This window comes from Gavialis gangeticus, unplaced genomic scaffold (genome assembly GCF_001723915.1).
Source record: "Gavialis gangeticus isolate Ggan-Ray unplaced genomic scaffold, GavGan_comp1, whole genome shotgun sequence".
In the NCBI taxonomy this organism is placed as follows: Eukaryota; Metazoa; Chordata; order Crocodylia; family Gavialidae; genus Gavialis; species Gavialis gangeticus.
The window spans coordinates 5,564,189-5,581,612 of NW_017729032.1; the positions used below are offsets into that span (position 1 = coordinate 5,564,189).

Genomic DNA, 17,424 nt, shown 5'->3' on the forward strand with positions numbered 1-17,424 from the left:
ACCCAGTGACACAGAATATGCCCAAAAGACTTGTTCTGGGGCAGTAGGAAAGTGGTATTTTCCCTTATTGCCATTTTGCTCCATTGGTTTTAAAGGAGCAATGGTGAGGCTCTGTATTATATTTAAGGTAGAACAAGGAGCAGGGGAGAAACGCACACCTCAGATAGGACAAAGGGATTTGTGCCCTGTTTGGGGTTCCTGTAATTTATAGCTTCACAGAAATTCCCTAACAGTGTCACAGGCATGCAGGAATATAATTGCTGGGTAAGAGGCTACATTAAATACATGTTGCTTCATACTCAAGAGGCAGCTGTTCATCCCCATTCATCTTTATTTTGGAATAAGGGAGGGAATGTAAAGGCCCATACGCAAAAACAGAAGCCCAGGCTGAGCCTGTATGAGAACTGGGCTGAGACGCAAGGGTCGGACCGATCTGGAACACAGCTGTACGTGCTTCAGGCTGCTTCACATCAGAGGTGGGTCTTGGGAAGGGCAGGACTGAGCATGTCCTATTTGCCTGCCATGCTCGAAAGCTGGAAGTGTGCCCATGACACATCTGTGGACGTGGCTCCAGCACCTTCTCTTGAGCTGATATAGTCTCTCCTGTGTCTAAGAGAGGCCACTAAGGGCAAATTTAAAGCAGTATCATGGCTTTGCAGCTCTGCAGTTCATTGGCAGGCTTGGTTGGGTGGGACTTGTTCAGTCCTACCCTCCATAAGACCTATTACTGACCCATTACAGACCAGCCCTTGGGGAGGCTCCAAAGGCTGAGAAGTCAAGGCTATACTTGGAGCCTCTAGCCTTTTGTTGCCGGGCAGATAACCGTGCTCAGAAGATCCCAAGCAGCACTCTGTGATGGAGAACATGCCTACCTTACATCAATGCCACGCCTGGAAGTGCGGCCATGAACTACAAGGCAGCCGCTGACCCGAGCTATGCATGCACCACCTGAGAATGAGCTGATGTAGCTGCCTACCAGCCCAGCTCCACATTCAGGGAATGCTTTTTAGCATACACTTGGGGCTACACTGCCTCAGCTCCTTGAATTTGGTATAGGTACTCCAAAAGGTGCAGCCTGCTTGACACAGCACAGTAGAGGTAACTCAGAAGCACAGTGACAACAATTATGCTATTTTGCTGCTATTTTTGCCCACTATATTTGCTACTGTGTAGTTTGAGAGAAGCATCCAGCTACCTGGGGACTAGTATTCAAAGTTGGAGCAGAATTCCCCTGTTCAAACTTCACAGGGGACTCCTGACAAAAGGTTCAGAGATCCCTCAGAAAATTCTTCCATTAAGTTAATCATTTGTGTCATTAAATCAGACCACGGTACGCAGATCACAAGAAAGAAAAACCCAAGAGCTGGGTTAACAAAAGCAATTCTGAGACCAACATTTGTCTGTGAATGTGAATTTGGAGAAAGCATTTCCCACTTTCCAAAGCAGAAGCAGAAACCTTTGCAAAGACCCTGCCTCCATTCACTATAGTGTAAATTGGGATCATTCCACTTTTTGAAATCTAAAGATCTGGTTCAATAACCCTATCCTCCCACCCCCAGTCTGCATCACCTCTTGTTGGTGAACATGGTTTCTGGGCAGCCTGACTGTAAGGTTTGGCTTCAGTGATGTGCAAATACCTACTAGGTTTGCATCTGAAAAAATTACCTTGAAGACTAACTGAGCACACAAAAGACCTAAAACAAAAAAGCCTTGCATTGATTAAATGCATAAAAGTTGTGACTTTGGCTTAGAGGGAAGCTAAATTATTTAACATACAATGATACCATCTCAATGAGCTATGGTAATCAAGATAATTACTATAATCCTGATTTCTTAAAAAAAATTAACAAGGTTCTTGTTTCTCTTTTAAAAAAAGCCAAAAACAGTTCCTAAGCTATTAAAACAGATGTGTTGCCATTCTTTCAGGTCAAGTTAAGAAAACAAAACCCAATAAATCGTATCCTTTTGCTTTGGATCAAGGAGATGGATGGCACCAGAGTTTTAGCTTGCAAGAGCTTCCAGGCCTACTACTTTTCTGATTAATTATCTCTGCCAAAAACCCAACATGAAGGTGGATTTTTCATTCAGCTGCTGGTCAAGCAGACCTGTACTGTGTGAATGTCACACCCTGTGTAGCGAGGTCAAACTTCACCGCTGTGCAGAGGTACAGTAATATATAGACATCATTTAGCCCTCTGAAATGAGACTTGCACAGAAGGATTTTGCAAAGTGGGGTGTGGAAGCAGTGACTGGGGTGGCTGCATTCCCTGCACCCAGCCTTCCTCCCTGCCCCCCGCACCAGGGTGGGCAGACCATGCCACAGGAGCAGCAGTCAGGGACTTTTTCAAGTCCCCAAAGCAGGGAAAACTTCCTGCTCAGAGGCATGTCCCCTCCCCTTCCCTTCCCTGCCTGCCACTGTCCCAAGAGTTAGGAGAGCTCCAAAACTATTTCTACCCAGCTGCAGCCAGGCTGCTCAGGGACTGGGCTCAGCCCAGGGGAGTGCTGGCAGTTCCCCATCTTTGCACCTGCTCTCTGGCTGGCGGAGAACAGCCGGGGGGGACCAGGCAGGGAGGGAGAACCCACCCATTGCTGTCCTAGCCTGAGCAAGACAGCGGGAGTGGTAGTGGCAGGCAGAGGGGACATGCCTCAGAGCATGGAAAGGAAGGGAGGAATTATTACCTGCTTGGGGGACTTAAAATTGACCCTGACTGCTGTTCCTGTGATGTGGCCAGAAAGGAGGGCGAGGTCGCACTCCTGCAACCCCTCTGGATCCAGCCCTGGACCTGCACAGAAGTTCATTGGGACGTAGGATGCCATTTTCTGCAGCAACTGTTGAATTCTTCCCCTCCCAACACTGCAATCAGTGAGCTGGATGGCTGCAGGTGGGTTTCTCACAGTCTATGGCAATGCTGTCTAATGGGTGGCCAGCAAGCTACCCACAGGTCTTGAGGGCTTAGCATACAACCCTTGGGCTCCCCCCGTGTGCACGTGGGGTGTGCAGCCTGGGTGGCCCATGGTCCCTACTAATGCAGCCACTGTGGTGTATAGTCATGGGGCCTGTGGCTCCCAGCCACTTTGAAATTGGATAAGCCTGGTCTAGGAGAAAGGGCTCCCTTTCTACAAGGGCTTTGGAGCAGATGTGCTCTCCTTTGGAGAGGGCTCCTATCCCCTTGCTCTCTGGGGAGACATGGCCAATAGATCACATGGCTTGGCCCTCTTCCACCTCCCCTGTGTCAGTAGGAACATACTGGGAGGCCTCAGAGAGGGCTATTCCTAGGGTGTAAGAAATCCTGTTTCCTATTCTTCATCCCAGGGTCACATCAGCTCAGTTGATTCAGGCCTGTGGAAACTGTGACCTAACAACCCAGATTTACAACATTTAGGGAGAAGAAGAGATACCAGAAAATGACTTGCAAAAAGAAAAAAAAGGAAGCAGTTGTGAGTGGCTGAAGATTGCCATGGTCCTACTGAGCTATGCTGTTTCCTGCCATCTATTTATCGTTGGAAAACACGGGCAAGATATAGACTCCTAGTGGCTTTAACTGGATTATGATACATTCAGGGTATGGACAAATAATCAAATTAAACTGAATTAATGGGGGTAGAGACTCACTGAGGAAAAGCTGATGCATGGTAATTGCTCTTGTGCCTGAAATTACCCTGGACTAAGTGAAAGCTAAACAGAACAACACAGCATTATATGCAGGATACAGGAGGTGACTTTAATGCTCTACTGAGTGCTGGTTAAGCCTCAGCTAGAGTATTGTATCAGGATTTGTATGCAATATGAAATGCATGTAAAGAAGTAGGAGAAGGTCCAAAGGTGAATGATAAAGACGATAAAAGGTTGGAAGAAAGCAGGTGTGAGGAAAAGCTGATGGAACTAGGTGTGGGTAGTTTGGAAGAAAGGATATGATATAGCAGTTTTCAAATGTTTGAAAAGAAGATGTCTTAAAGATGAAGAAATGCTGTTCTCCCCAGCCAGAGAGAGCAGGATAGCAATGGGGTTAAACAGCAGCAAACCTTATTTAGAGCAAGTAAAACTTCTTAGCTGCCAGAACAGCAGGACAATATTAAGAAGCTGCCCAGGCGAAGTGCAGAATCTCCTTCTCTGGAGGTCTGCAAAAGGAGGCTGGGTTGGATCTGCCTGGGGTTGTACAGAAATGCCGAATCCTGCGTCTGTGTGAAGTGTTGCACTAGACAACCCTTGAAGTTCCTTCCACTCCGTGATTCTGTGACTCGATTTAAACGTGCCCTGAGAGAAGTACTCTTGAGGCACTAATAAACACCTCTCATTTCACTTAGTTGTTATCCCTGTACTGAGCCCAATACTCTGCGTTTGATGAATGAATAGCTTATATTTGGCAATCAAAAGATATCAAGAAATAAATAAAGAATCCACCATTTCCTTTATTAGTTTATTTAACTGGGTAAGTGCCCTCACTGTTAAAAAAATCATGTTATATTGTGGTTTGAATTTATCTGGTTTTAGCTTCTAGGTTTGGCTTGGTCCTTTTTATGTCTTTGTACATTAGATTAAAAAACCTTTCAGTACCAGGTATTTTTGGCCCACGAAAACACCTGCATGCTGTAATCAAGGCGCTTCTCAGCTTTCCCTTTGATAAACGAAACCGAGCTCTTTAAGTCTCTCACTGTAAAGCTTTTTCTCCAGCCCTTGAATCATGGTTGTGGCTCTTTTCTTTATCCTCTCGAATTTTTCAAATTTCTTTGCAAAATTTAAACAAGAAAACTGGCAGCATTGTAGTGTCCATCTCACTGCTGCCATATAAGCTAGCAAAATCACCCCTTATCCCACTCATTGCTGCCTTTTCCGTATAACCAAATTAGCCCTTTTGGATACGGCAGTATGCTGGGAGCTCAGGTTGAGTTGATTGTCTCTTACTGTCCCTAGACCTTTTTCAGCCTCACAGTGTTAGCAGGATACGGTGCTCCATCCTGTGGCAGTGGTCTGCATTCCTTGCTCCCACACATACAATTTTCTGCCGTTTTGTTGGAATGGGTCTAGCTAACCAGGCAATCCAGATCTTGCCAGATGACTTCCCATTATTTACCACTCTACCCATCTTAATTGCCGCCTGTGAATTTTCTCAGCCATGGTTTTATATTAACATCTCGATCACTGATGTGAGTTTTGAACAGAATCAGGCTAAGATCCAATCCTGGTAGAATCACAATAGAAACACTCCTCTATGATGGGGATTTCAAATGAATGAATACTGCCGGAGATCTGTCAGTTAGCAAGTTCTTAATCCCTTTAACATCTGCTTGCTAACTAATTGCTCTGACCTACCTAAATCAAGATTCCCATTTCTCTTTTCCAGACACTACACAATACTTCCTTATGTAGAACTATGGAGGGTTTATAGCTATCATACGGCTCCACTGAAATGAATGGAGGCACAGAGCAGACAAGTTTCACAAATTTTCCATCTTACTGGGTGGCAAGAAATAACTAACTACTGTCGTAAGTATACCCGCAAAATAACTTGTATTTTTCCTCTTCCTCTTGGTTTACCTCTATATTTTTATTCATAGATTAAGTGCAAGAGCTAATTTTGGAGATAAATGTGATTGTTAAGTGCTTAGCGTGTTTCATTTTCCACTGTTACTTCTGTTGTCAAGTTCTCTATCAGACCTAATATGGTGCAAAATTCTCTTCTTACTCTAGCCATTCTACAACAAGTACCTTTCGTCCAATGAATTTTATTCCTTAAGGATCAAACAGACCAGTGAATACAACATGAGGCCCATGGCATATCATTCTAATGGTACTTACTCATAAAATGTTGTCCATCCATTTTCATTGCTCTTGGTGGCAAGAAGACCAGAGTTGCCATGGTACGTCATCATGGCCACTTCATGCCCTTGCATTGTCACACTCTTGAGTGCGCTGTTGGTGCCAATTGTCACCCAGTAGACCTGGCCATCTGGCACCACTAGCCAGAGTGGCATTCCAGTGGAATCCCTCCGAATATTGACTAAGTTACCATTGTTATCAGTGATCAGGGTTATGTCTCCATCTCCCGAGTAGGTGAAATTGTAGAGGTAATCTCCTGTGGTCAGGCTCTGGGTATAAAGGTGTTTACCATTGGTGTCAAACAAGTAGAGCTCCTGGTCTATAGGGGAGGACAGCTCATATAGGTTCTGTGTGTTGAGGAATGGCTTGTTCTTCCGAATGAAGCGGATTCGGATATTTCCAAGATCGGCAACATACAACTCCCCATCTGCGCACACTGCCAGGGAGGAAGGGGCATTGAGTTTGGCATCTTTTGCATACCCATCATCCCCAGAGAAGCAGTCACAATTGGCGTCATTCTTGCAGTCGCAGCTGCTTGGCGCACCAGCAACAAGAGAGATTTCTCCGTTGGTGGTGACCTGCCGGATGCGGTTGATCTTCTTCTCATCCGTCTCAGCGATGTACAGGACCCCGTTATGAGAAACAGCCAAAGCTGTAGCAGATTCCAAGGTGGCATGGATCGCCACTTTGCTGAGGAGGAAGTGGTCAATGCCTGGGACCTGACAGTGCATAGGCCTTCCTGCCACAATGCGCACTTGGTGATTCTCAGAGATCTGCAACACAACATTATTGTCGAGGACATACAGGGAATTATCCATCGGGTTGACTGCCAGGTCTGTGGGCCACTCTAGACGAACCTAACAACATGACAGTGAAAAAGAAATGGTTAAAAACATTGTTCTTCCTATTTGATTCCTACAGTCACCCTTAATAATCCAACTTCTAAAAGCCCCCATCCATCCAACCATCCATCCATCCATCCATCCACCCACTCCTTTCTCCCTCCCTCCCCAAATCATTGTGCTATCTAGGTATGGGGTATGTTTGGCATGGGGTAACAGAGAAGTGAATGGTGAAATTCTGAAAAAGGGATAAAGGACTAACTTCTTATTAATTTACACTGTATTAGGAGCCATAATATCAAATAATAAAAAGATAGCTCGTGTTCTAGAGAGCACAGGATAGATGTTCCAGAAGAAGTGATTAAATTGTATGCGCATACTGCATGGCTTGTGTACAACTGCTTGTGCCATTAACTATATTACTGCCTTGCAATGACAAATTCTGTGTACACGAACTAGGAACATTTTTTTGAAAACTTAGTTCAGGGTCTTATTCCTGTGAACATACATAAACAGCAATTCTCAAGAAATTCAATTTCACAGTTTGAAATAAAATGCCTGCTTCTTCCAGGTGGGTTTTTTCATTATGCTTCATTAAAGACTGAGTTCAATATAAAAGATAGGTATTGATATTGTATTGACCCATTATAGAGATGCATAAACTGAACCAGCAATAGAAATGAGAGTCAAAGATCCCAATATTGTTCTTTAACCATGCACCATCTTTCAACTGAGGATACTGTTTAATTTGCCAAGAATAATGCCATACATAAGGGGACTTTACCTCAGCACTGAGAGCAAGTTGGACTAGCGCAGAAATGTCAACGTGATTTGGAGTCCTTTTTCCATTCCCAGACCACAGATCATTACCAAACGGTATAGAAATACATTTGGTGATGATTTTGTTTTATTTCATGTTTCATCAATGCAGGAATGATTCAATGGTGAGCTGAAAGGAGCCAGCTAACGATCCAAAATCCTTGCACAGCATGTGTGCATTGAAAGAGATCTGCAGTGCTGTGTTCAGAGAGCAGCTCTGGACAATGTACTTGGTCGTCTATGAATGTTTATAAGGCTTTTAAATAGCCTGTTGAATGACCATTATTAAAAGCTGTCTCATAGCTATACAGTCCCATTTGGTTGCACAGAATGACTTATTTAGAAAGGCTTGCTATGGTCCCTAAGGGATCATATGTTACCTTATCAGAAGGTACAGAGTAGAGTTGTATTTTGTCCCATCCTCCCCTCCCCACCATGCCTGTATGCTGGGAGTGGAACGATACCACCCTGCATTGCTTCAGGCATTGTTGAATGAGACACACCATGGCACAGACAGTGCAATGCAGTTTCAGGGTGTCACCCTGCCTCTGTAATAAACCTCCTCTTTCCCATCTTCCCAGGTCATCTGCCTGCTCAGAGGGAAGTGAAAGGGACCCCGGCAACCTCAGGCCCAATACATTCACTTTTGCTGGGGCTCTGTGTGCATTTGTACACATGCTTGCACTGCAGTGCCGGGGGTTTTTAAAAACGCCTGGCGCTGCAGCGAGTGCAGTTGCAGAAATGGCAAAATGTGCGTCAGCACGTGGAAAATGGCGGCGGCGTGCTTTTGAACGAAAACACCTTCATTTCTAATTTAAACCTAAATTTCTAGAACACCTTCAATTTCTAATCATCACAGCGCACCGCTGCTGATGCACATTTGGCTGCTTCTACAACTGCATGCGCCGCAGCGTAGCGCGCATTAGCTTGCATCTGGAGCGGACTCAATTAATCGAGTCTGCTCCAACCCACTGGATCTTTGGCACGTCACGGGATGAAAAGGAACGTGTATCAATGCCCTCTAAGAGGCTGAGCAGAGCCACAGGAGCCTCACATGCTTTTGATCCACTTGTCCAATGTTGCTGCTATAGACTGGGTTTATTTGTGATCTCTCATGTTCGTAGCCTTTCTAGGCTTATTTATTTCTCAGCTGCCAGAGATGTTGGTCTACTTTGACTTCGGACAGCCCGGTTTCAGAGGCGTGAATCTCAGCGCTGCATGTGGCAAGTTGAGTCCTGTCTAGACACTAAGCTCTGTTCTCACAATCCCTTTCTTTTCTTGGCCCCTGGCCTGCTTTAACCCTTCCTGTGGTAAAACACTATAGTCTGTGGTTTTCTCTTCAATAATGCATGCCTCCATACTTTCCAATTGTCTTGAAAGCACTGCTCCACTGCAGCCTTGAGTTAGCATCAAGAGCAGGGTTTACTCGGAGCTGACAAGGGAATTTTCAATTTCTTAAAACCCATTTCTTGTCAGCGTCGGCAGCTAAATATTTCATGCCCTCTTGTCCCAGAGAGCCTCGGGGGCCTGACTGCAGAGACCTTTCTAGCCACTGTAAATGATGAAAAGATAGCTCCCAAGTTGATTTTTTTTAAACCCTTGTCTGTCATGTAGCTTTCCATCGGAGACTGTGGTACTGGAGAACAGCTCTTTTCATTTGAAAGCAGAAGAAGAAAGGCACTGCAGACGATACATTTCTGAATCTACCACAGGACCGTTTAAAGGGGACATTATTACATAAAAGCCAGAGCCTGGCTGAAAATGTTTTTTTTTAAAGCCTGGACCACAATAACCTTGCTGTAGCTGGCACTAACAGAAAAGAATATGGTTGCGAGATGGGAGCCATTATAATACAAGATGGCCTTTAACCACCAAAATTTACTTCTCTCTACGAGGCATGAGAGCTTTTAAACTTGTAATTTTAGCTTGTTCATAAATTGCAGACAGTGGGAACCTGTTACAAAGAAGTGAGGGTAATTTTTTCAAACTGGGGGGGAAAAAACACGAAGAACAGATTCCATAAGGGAGCATGAAAATTATGTAGGCAGTTACAAAAGGGAAACCCCATTGACATCCATTGTGGCTGAATAACAGTACTTAGCCCTCCAGCTATGATCTGTATTTTTGCAGAACAGGGCAACATTCTTCTAGCCATGCCATAATAAGTGGCACAAAAGGTTTTAAACGACTGAACCTCCAAACTGGCACTCTGGGAAGGGCTGAGTCCTGGGCTGTAAAAGGTTTGCATACTTCATCATCCAGAAATAAAGCAATCATCAAATGGAGATTTCCCCTCCTCCCCCCTGTAAGCAGCAGGACTTAAATGCCCAGCGTGATGGTAGCTGCCACTGATTTGCAATCTGATGCAATTCAAAATTCTTGTTTTCCTGCTGTTGCTAATTTTGGCACCAACCACAACACCCAGTCACTATTTCCTAGATGTTAATTTGAGCCAGTCCTAAAACTATGCAGTGTTGAATTATATAGTGACAAAAAAAGCAAGTGTTTGTCTGGCTGTCAGAGGACGGTGAGTATTAAATATTGTGGAGTAAAACAGATTTAATAACATTTGTGGTACCTGAGAAATGTCCATGACAGAGTCGCAGCTAAGGGGCCTGGCAGATGTCAGGTCGTTGGAACCTAGCACGGTCGAGATGATGCCATTCTGGTCAATGCGTCTGATCATGGTGCCATCCACAAAATAAATCAGCCCAAACTTGTCCACGGTGATGCCTAGAGGAAGAAGAGAACAGAACAATTAGAAATGAAAGGTCACCTGACGGTAACAGCACATTCAGCCGGCTCAGTCAAATGGGTGGGAGGGGGTTGGATGCGAGTCACTTCATGGATTGAGAATTAATTTTACTGCAGTTGGCTACATAATGGGCCAATTCGCCACTGGGGTAAATTGGCCCTACTCCACTGAGGTCATTTCTACTCATCACCAGCAGAGAACGAGGTCCTACAACTTTATCCAGGGATCGCTGCTCATTCTTTGGAAACAGCATGTGATTTTCAGTGAACTGTTGAAAGGAACCATTTTCTAAGTAATTCAGCGTCATTACACACAGGCGTTGAAATACAGGTTTGTGGTATTGATGTCCAATGGTTTTAATGAAGAGATGGTTGCAGGGTGCTTATCGGAGAATCGCTGATGAGAAAGACCCGATAGGTTGATCAATTTCCACTTCCTGGATGGGGGAGGGCCTTTCCTAGATTTAATCTCAATAGGATTTTAACTGTGTGGTTTCTGAATTCACCTAAGTCACGGGTATCATACATATCGTCCACAGGCCAAATCTGCCCCATGGTGCCATGCTGTCTTACCTGTGGGGGCAATACAGGGACCAGTGAGTGGGGTGGGGCCTGCTGCCAAAGCCCGGGCTACAGAGTGCTGTTGAGAGGCCCGTCAGCAGTGGGGGGCAAGCAGTGGCCGAGTTCAGCCCTGCATCAGCACCACGCACCCTGCGTTTGCTTGCCCTGCTGTTGCCACGTCTGGATCTAGGCTGCAAGGAGGGGTGACTTTGACATCCCTGATCTAAGTGATTTATTTTATTGCCTAATTCCCTTCTGTCATACAACAAAAGTTCTGATTGAAACGTTCCCACCTTTTGCATCAGACCACTGCTCCTTGCTTCACTGCTTTCACTGAAAAAGCTGGGCCACTTCCCTTCCCCTTATCTTCCCCCTTCACTTTCCGAGTATCTGTCATGTTTGCATAACCTCCCTTAAGTCACCTTTTTCCCAAGCTATCTGTATCTGGCACTTCTAAAGCATCTTTCATCAGACAATTTCATGGGGCTTTACACTCTCTAATTAGGCCTTGCAGCACCTTATGAAGTAGGCATGATCGTCTTCATTTTACAAATCAGGAGGATGAAAGACAAAGCAACTTGCCTGGTCATCGGCTGAGCTACAGGCCAAGCCAGAAAGGAGAAACTGAGGGCTTCATGCACCTCTCTCTCATACCAAGGTAAATCAAGAGTAACTTCACTGGAGTTAACAGAGCTCTCTACCTAACCTATCGCAGGCCGCGCATCATACAAGTGTATTCAGTAATAAAAGTGAAAGATCTTTGTGCATTTCATGAATCCCTGGCACTGTGTCCTTTCTCTACCCCTATTTCCTCTGAAGGTAGATTTTGATTTCTTAGCTTTTATTCATTTCCTTTTTTGTTTGGCTGGGTTTATAGAGGGCTTTTTAGTTAGAGGGCGTCAGTAGTCTGAGTACCTTTTGGATGGTAGAAAAGCCTTTTCCAAGAAGGTTTTGCCGTTGGTTAAGCTCTGTGTTCACCTAATCTCACCTGGAAGTTTGTTGCGCAGCCAGAACGTTTTGTTCCCTGTTCTCACCTGCTTCATCCTGGGCTCTGGGCGGTTACAGCCATCACTGTGCTTTACAGGTAACTGTTCCAAAGATTAAAACCAAATCCATAGCCTGGCGCCAGAAACTTCTGGGGAATCAATACATAGGCCTGATGTCTGTGATGCCCTGGAACAAGGAGAAGGCAGACAGCCTGATCCTGAACAGGTGAGGCCCGGGCATCTTCCTAACGTTAAGGGTCAGAGTCACTGAAGGGAAGGCTGCTCAGAAGTAGCAAAAGCACAGAATGTCATTGCCAGGTCTTGATCTGGGAGGAAAGGACAATTTTTCCCAGTGAGCTGGAAGTGAAGAAGTCAGTTTTAGGTACCAGGGAGTGCAACAGAGCATCAAGGCTTGAAGAACGAGGGCTGCATGGCTCTGTGCCTTTGATGGAGACAGCATCTTGGCTCGCTCTTCAAAGGATTTCCTGCTTCCAATCCACTAGAAGAGCCTAGAAGAACATCCCCATAAGACTGCTGAGAGCAAAGCACCTGATTACTCTGAGGAGGTTTACGAAGGGAGTTATAGGATGTGATGCCTGCAATAGCAGGGGGCTGTAACCAGTGACTCAGGAGTCTGCTTCCATTTCAACTTTCCCATGCCTGGATTCAACCTGAGCCAGGCTCTCATTGCTCACAGTGATTTCTTGTTGACAGTCTGATGTGTTAGTAGTGGCAGTGATTGCATCAGTTGAGAATGAAATATATAATGGAGTGTCATTGGTGTGCTGCTGGGCTAAGCCGCAGGCATCTCGCTGTCTCTCACAGCGGACTCATAGATATTGAGAAGGGAGCACAGTCTAGATATGAGCAGGGCCCCACAGGCAAGGGCCTTCAGAGAGAAAACTGAACCCAGCACCCACGACCATGTTCTGCCAGAAAAGAACAACTGGGGTTTCTATGTGCGATATTGTCTTATGCTCCAGTCGATCCCCCTTTGTACTGTGTGCTGGTCTGATCCCTGAGTTGAGCATCCTCGGTGCTGGGTTATGCCATGCACTGTTAGAGCTTGGTGGTTACCTTACTCGGATGAGGCCTCCATTGATGTTACCTGAGAAAGGACCACCGAACATTATGGTCTGAGAGGACACTGCAGTTGTGAAATCATGCTGGGAGATAGTCATGCTGGGAGGTAGTCTGACCTCCCATGTAGCAAGCAGGGCTTGCAGTGTCGCTGAAGTGTCACGATGATGAGTTGTGCTGGTGGACTGCTTTGACACAACGGTATTTGTTTGTCACGCCAGGACCACACAGCACGAGGACATAGCAGAGCAATGCTGGAATGCAAATTGATACCTGAGGGTTGGATGTTTGTTCTGAAGGCCAAATACCTGGCAGAAGTCTTCTGCAAAATACCCGGATAAAATAAGAGATGGTGAAGGAATCTATAGGGTGAAGTTACAAATTACACCTAGACCACACTCAGTCTGGGGAAAGATAAGCAGCGTTTAAGTTAGAAAGTGCTGCGAGCAGTAGCATGTAAAGGGTTAATGCTACTTCTTGCCTGCACTGCTCTCACGTGCCACTAGCGGGGCTGGTGAGCAGGGGCGGGGTGAAGAGCCAGGACACCTGGGCTCTCTCCCTATCCTGGGTTGGGAGAGGGCTGGGAGCAGTGCATCCTGGGATGCCGGAGGACTGCAAAATCGCTCATTTTATCTCCATGGAGCAGACTGATGTTACCCTAACACAAACTAGGGATCGTGGCCCAGAGTTAACGCTCCCCTGAAGTGGTGTAACCCTGAGGGTGCTTAGCACGAGTTAATGAGCTTTAACATGTGGATGCTCATGCTTTAAGGGTACCATTGTCTAAGTGTAATATATAACTTCACCCTATTAACTGAAGCTTTCCTGCTTGCTTGACCAACCGCTTGACTTGCCTGGGTTTTTTTGGTTTTGTTTTTGTTCTTGGTTTTGTTTTTTAATTTCTGGTAGAATTGATGAGTACTTAGTGCACAACTGAGGCTTTGTTTACGCATGCAGTACTACATGCTGATAGAAATGATCTGTCCCCAAATTAATTACTTCATTTTGCATCTCTTTTGTGGTGCTAAATGGATGGACTCTTTTCATTTCCCCCTTCTGAAACTGTCTTCATATTGTGTCAGTCTTGTCACAAGGATCTCTGTTAATTGCAGGCTTCTTGGCAATTTCGACTGCCACAACATTTTCCTGATGAGAACCACTGGCGAGTGCTTAGATGAAAACAAAATGCTCTGACAAGCTGGAGTTTTAATTTTTGCTTAGATCGCTTGTAGAAGAGGATCGGTATTAGCAGATGATAATTAGAAAGTGATAACACTTTCATTTACAGGGTATATTGAAATTCATTAGCATCTGAAAGGCTTTGCTGTGCTCTATGGCAAATGAGTTGGAAGTGTCGGACCGGTTCCTAAAAGATGTGACAAACAGCATTACCACCGCAACTGGCCCTTATTTTATGTGTGGATCTATCTGTTGTCATTTTAATATGTCCCAGCAGGAAGTCCTGGATACAACAGGCAACCATGAGTCAGAAGAGAGGATCTGTTACATTGGGCTGATTCTCCATTGTCTACATCAGCGGTTCCCAAACTCTGACAGATGGTACGCCACCAAGTTAAAAGGATACAACCTTAAGTACCACCAGCAAATTTTGGCCATATAAAGTCATTATAATAAACCTGTTAATGTGTACCACTGACAGGTTGTTTGCGTACCACTGGTGATACGCGAACCAGATTGGGGACCGCTGGTCTATAGCAGGAACCATTTTTGGCAGGCAAAGGTCCCTGTGCAAGTGCAAGCAAAGGCCAAAGCTTCCCTGGAACATGGAAACAGTTTGGAAAGATGTCCTTGCTCTTCTGCTAGAAATAAAAATCCCTGCTCCTGTACATCAAAAAGCAGCTTCAGACTTACAAAGATTGAAGTCCTGTAGGCAGCAGTGAACCAAGTTGTCAGCTGGGCCTTCCAAAAGTTTCCCTTGGCAGCAGATGCTCGAGCTTCTGCGTATCTTCAGCTAGTGTGGCAGAAAGTGCAGCCCCTCCTTCTTACTTTCCACTGCCTTTTTCTCTCACAGGTGTGCCGCTCCTCCAAAGATCCTGTGGAGCCTGACAATGGGCAGCTTGAGGACCACTGATAATACACCTCCTAGTAAATCTCATTCATGTTGTAGCACAAAATAAAGCCCCACTATGCAAGAGCAGCCACTGAATACTTCTGCTGGGCCAAGGGGCAGAGAGCTAACAAGCAATGCTGACAGTATATAGTGGGAGTTATTTTTTTGGCATTCATTATTTACTGAGATGAATGGGACTCAAGTTGGGGCCACATCAGCTAACTTTTCAAGCTCCGGATAGAAACAGAACTTGCGCACATCGAGGAATAACATTTATAAACATCTGTGTAGGGGCCTTTGCATGATGTCTTCTCCACTGTCAACGTATGAATATGTTGCAACATTTCCAAAGCCCACAGAAGTCCTGCAGTGAAGCAGGAGAAATGAAAAGATGAACTTGACCCTTCTGAATTTTGGGGGCGGAGGAGCACCCCTTCTGAGAGGCAGAGCTTAGGGGTACACGGACAGCTACACCACTTCTTGTTCAAGAGGTAGCCCACATGGGCAGCATGTTGCAGTATGGCACTCTGGCAAGTGTAGGCGTATCCCAAGTGTACCCCAGGTAGATCCAGTTGTTCAATTATGGAGTTGGAAGTGTTAGACTCCTGAGTTTTGTTCCCCTGATAAAACCTTACATAAGTCTACAATAACATACTAAAAATGGTATGTAGGGAGATAAATAAGTATATAAGGGGTGTACATCAGAACCTGGGAGAACAGCCATTCACCAGGGCTCCCCAAGGGATAGCAAGTCTAATGGCCACAAACTCCTGGAAGGCCGATTTACGCTGGACATAAGAAAAAACCGGTTTACAGTCCGAGTGTCCCGGGTCTAGAACAGACCCTTGCACCAGACAGGTGGTGCAAGCACCGACTCTGGATTCATTCAAAGGGCATTTGGATGTTTATCTTGCTAGGATCGTTTGACCCCAGCAGACTTCCTACCTATGGCAGGGGAACTCAGTGATCTCGCAAGGTCCCTTCCAGCCCCTAATGTCTATGAAGTCCATGAAATACATACAACCCCCTTTTGTTCCAGATGGGGAAATCAAAGCCTAGAGAGGCAGTGATTTTTTTTCTCAAGATAGAAAAGCAAAGCAACAAAAGAAACAAGGTAACAGGTCTTCTGTTTCCCTATCCCAGGCCTGATATATTTAGACAGTACATTAACCTCATGGCCAAGTCATTCGACTTCTCTTTCACTCTGTTTTTCCTTGGAAAATGGGAAGGATTCTTCTCAACAGTCTCTGCGCAATCCAGTGCTTATAGCAAATATTGCTTAGCAATAGCTTCATTGGTAGTCCAGAGCACTCCAGGCATCCGTGAGTGGTCCCTTGAAAGCTTTGCAGGCAGCAGCGATGCCTTCAGTGTACAACAGCGCAAGGCGTTTGGAGCTAATTTCCTCTGCATCCTGCCAGGAAACATAACTGGCCCGCACGTAACAAAGACTCATGACTGGAGATGACACAAAGGTTGCTACATCAGCCTGCGTTTCTTGGATGCAATAACAATAATGTTATCAGCGCGTCAAGGAAAAGAATTTGCTAACTTCCCTAGCCCAGCAATAACCAGCCTCTCCACCTCCGCCTCAACTGTTGATGAAAGCAGCATGGGAAGAGGTCCCAGAAACTTGTCTGCGATGCTATCCTACTGCAGACATCCTGAGGCAGGTCCACCATCTTGGAGACAGCTATACAGCGGGGAGACAGGAGTGCTCCAAATTCTTAGCTACCTGAAACACATTGACGAAGCCAAATGTGCACAGACAGCTCAGCTACAGCCCCAAGTGTGATATTGCTCTTTTCGAGCCCACACCTCAAAAATAGCCACCCATGTCCTCACCAAGAGGCAAGAAGACTCGCAGGAGATACAACAAAGGTTTAGATAACATGGGCTCCGTGAATATTTGACCCCAGCAGTCTTTCCTGCCCAGAGCAGGGGGCTGGACCCGATGATCTCACGAGGTCCCTGGACTTCTTTGCATCTGTGAATATATGCCTTGTTTGCAACGGCATCCACCTGAGCCACTCTCTGCAGAGGCTCTCCCTTCTCAGACACATCCAGCAGTTCCCCACACAGCAGGAAGCAAGGGGTTTCCTTCAAGTGAAATAAAACGTCCCTTTGGCTGCGACCCAGCCCTCGCATTTGAATACAATCTACTGTTAAAGTGAGAACAAGTCTTTGTAACCGAGTCTATCAAGACGGAGTGAAAACAAAAGGCCTGCCAACTTCCCCCCACGCTAGTGAGAAAACACATACATGGAAATGAAAATATGCCTCCGTTTTAATCCTTGGATGGAACGTGGGCTTTCTGGTCACCAACACTTGTGTTAGATGTGCGCTCCAGCAGCTCTTTCTTTCCTGTGTTTATCACCCCCTGACGCTAGCTGATTTCCCGAGAAGCAGTGGATTGCTCAAGGGACTGGTAACTGTAGAAAGAGCTTGACAGTCTAAGGGCAATCTGAATCCTACGCACAAGACTGCACCAGTTTG

At 45.6% G+C, this 17,424-nt stretch overlaps 1 protein-coding gene across 5 annotated transcripts in view; it reads right to left on the reverse strand.

Moving 5' to 3' along the window:
• The window catches only part of TENM4 (teneurin transmembrane protein 4), an 894,317-nt gene that overhangs the window by 40,507 nt on the left and 836,386 nt on the right, over positions 1–17,424 (reverse strand). For all 5 annotated transcript variants that reach the window (XM_019523993.1, XM_019523990.1, XM_019523994.1 and 2 more), the window contains 2 exons: positions 10,058–10,212; positions 5,798–6,675 (listed from right to left, as the gene is read on the reverse strand). In XM_019523993.1, coding sequence (XP_019379538.1) covers positions 5,798–6,675; positions 10,058–10,212 — 1,033 coding nt within the window. The remainder of the gene's footprint in view (positions 1–5,797; positions 6,676–10,057; positions 10,213–17,424) is intronic.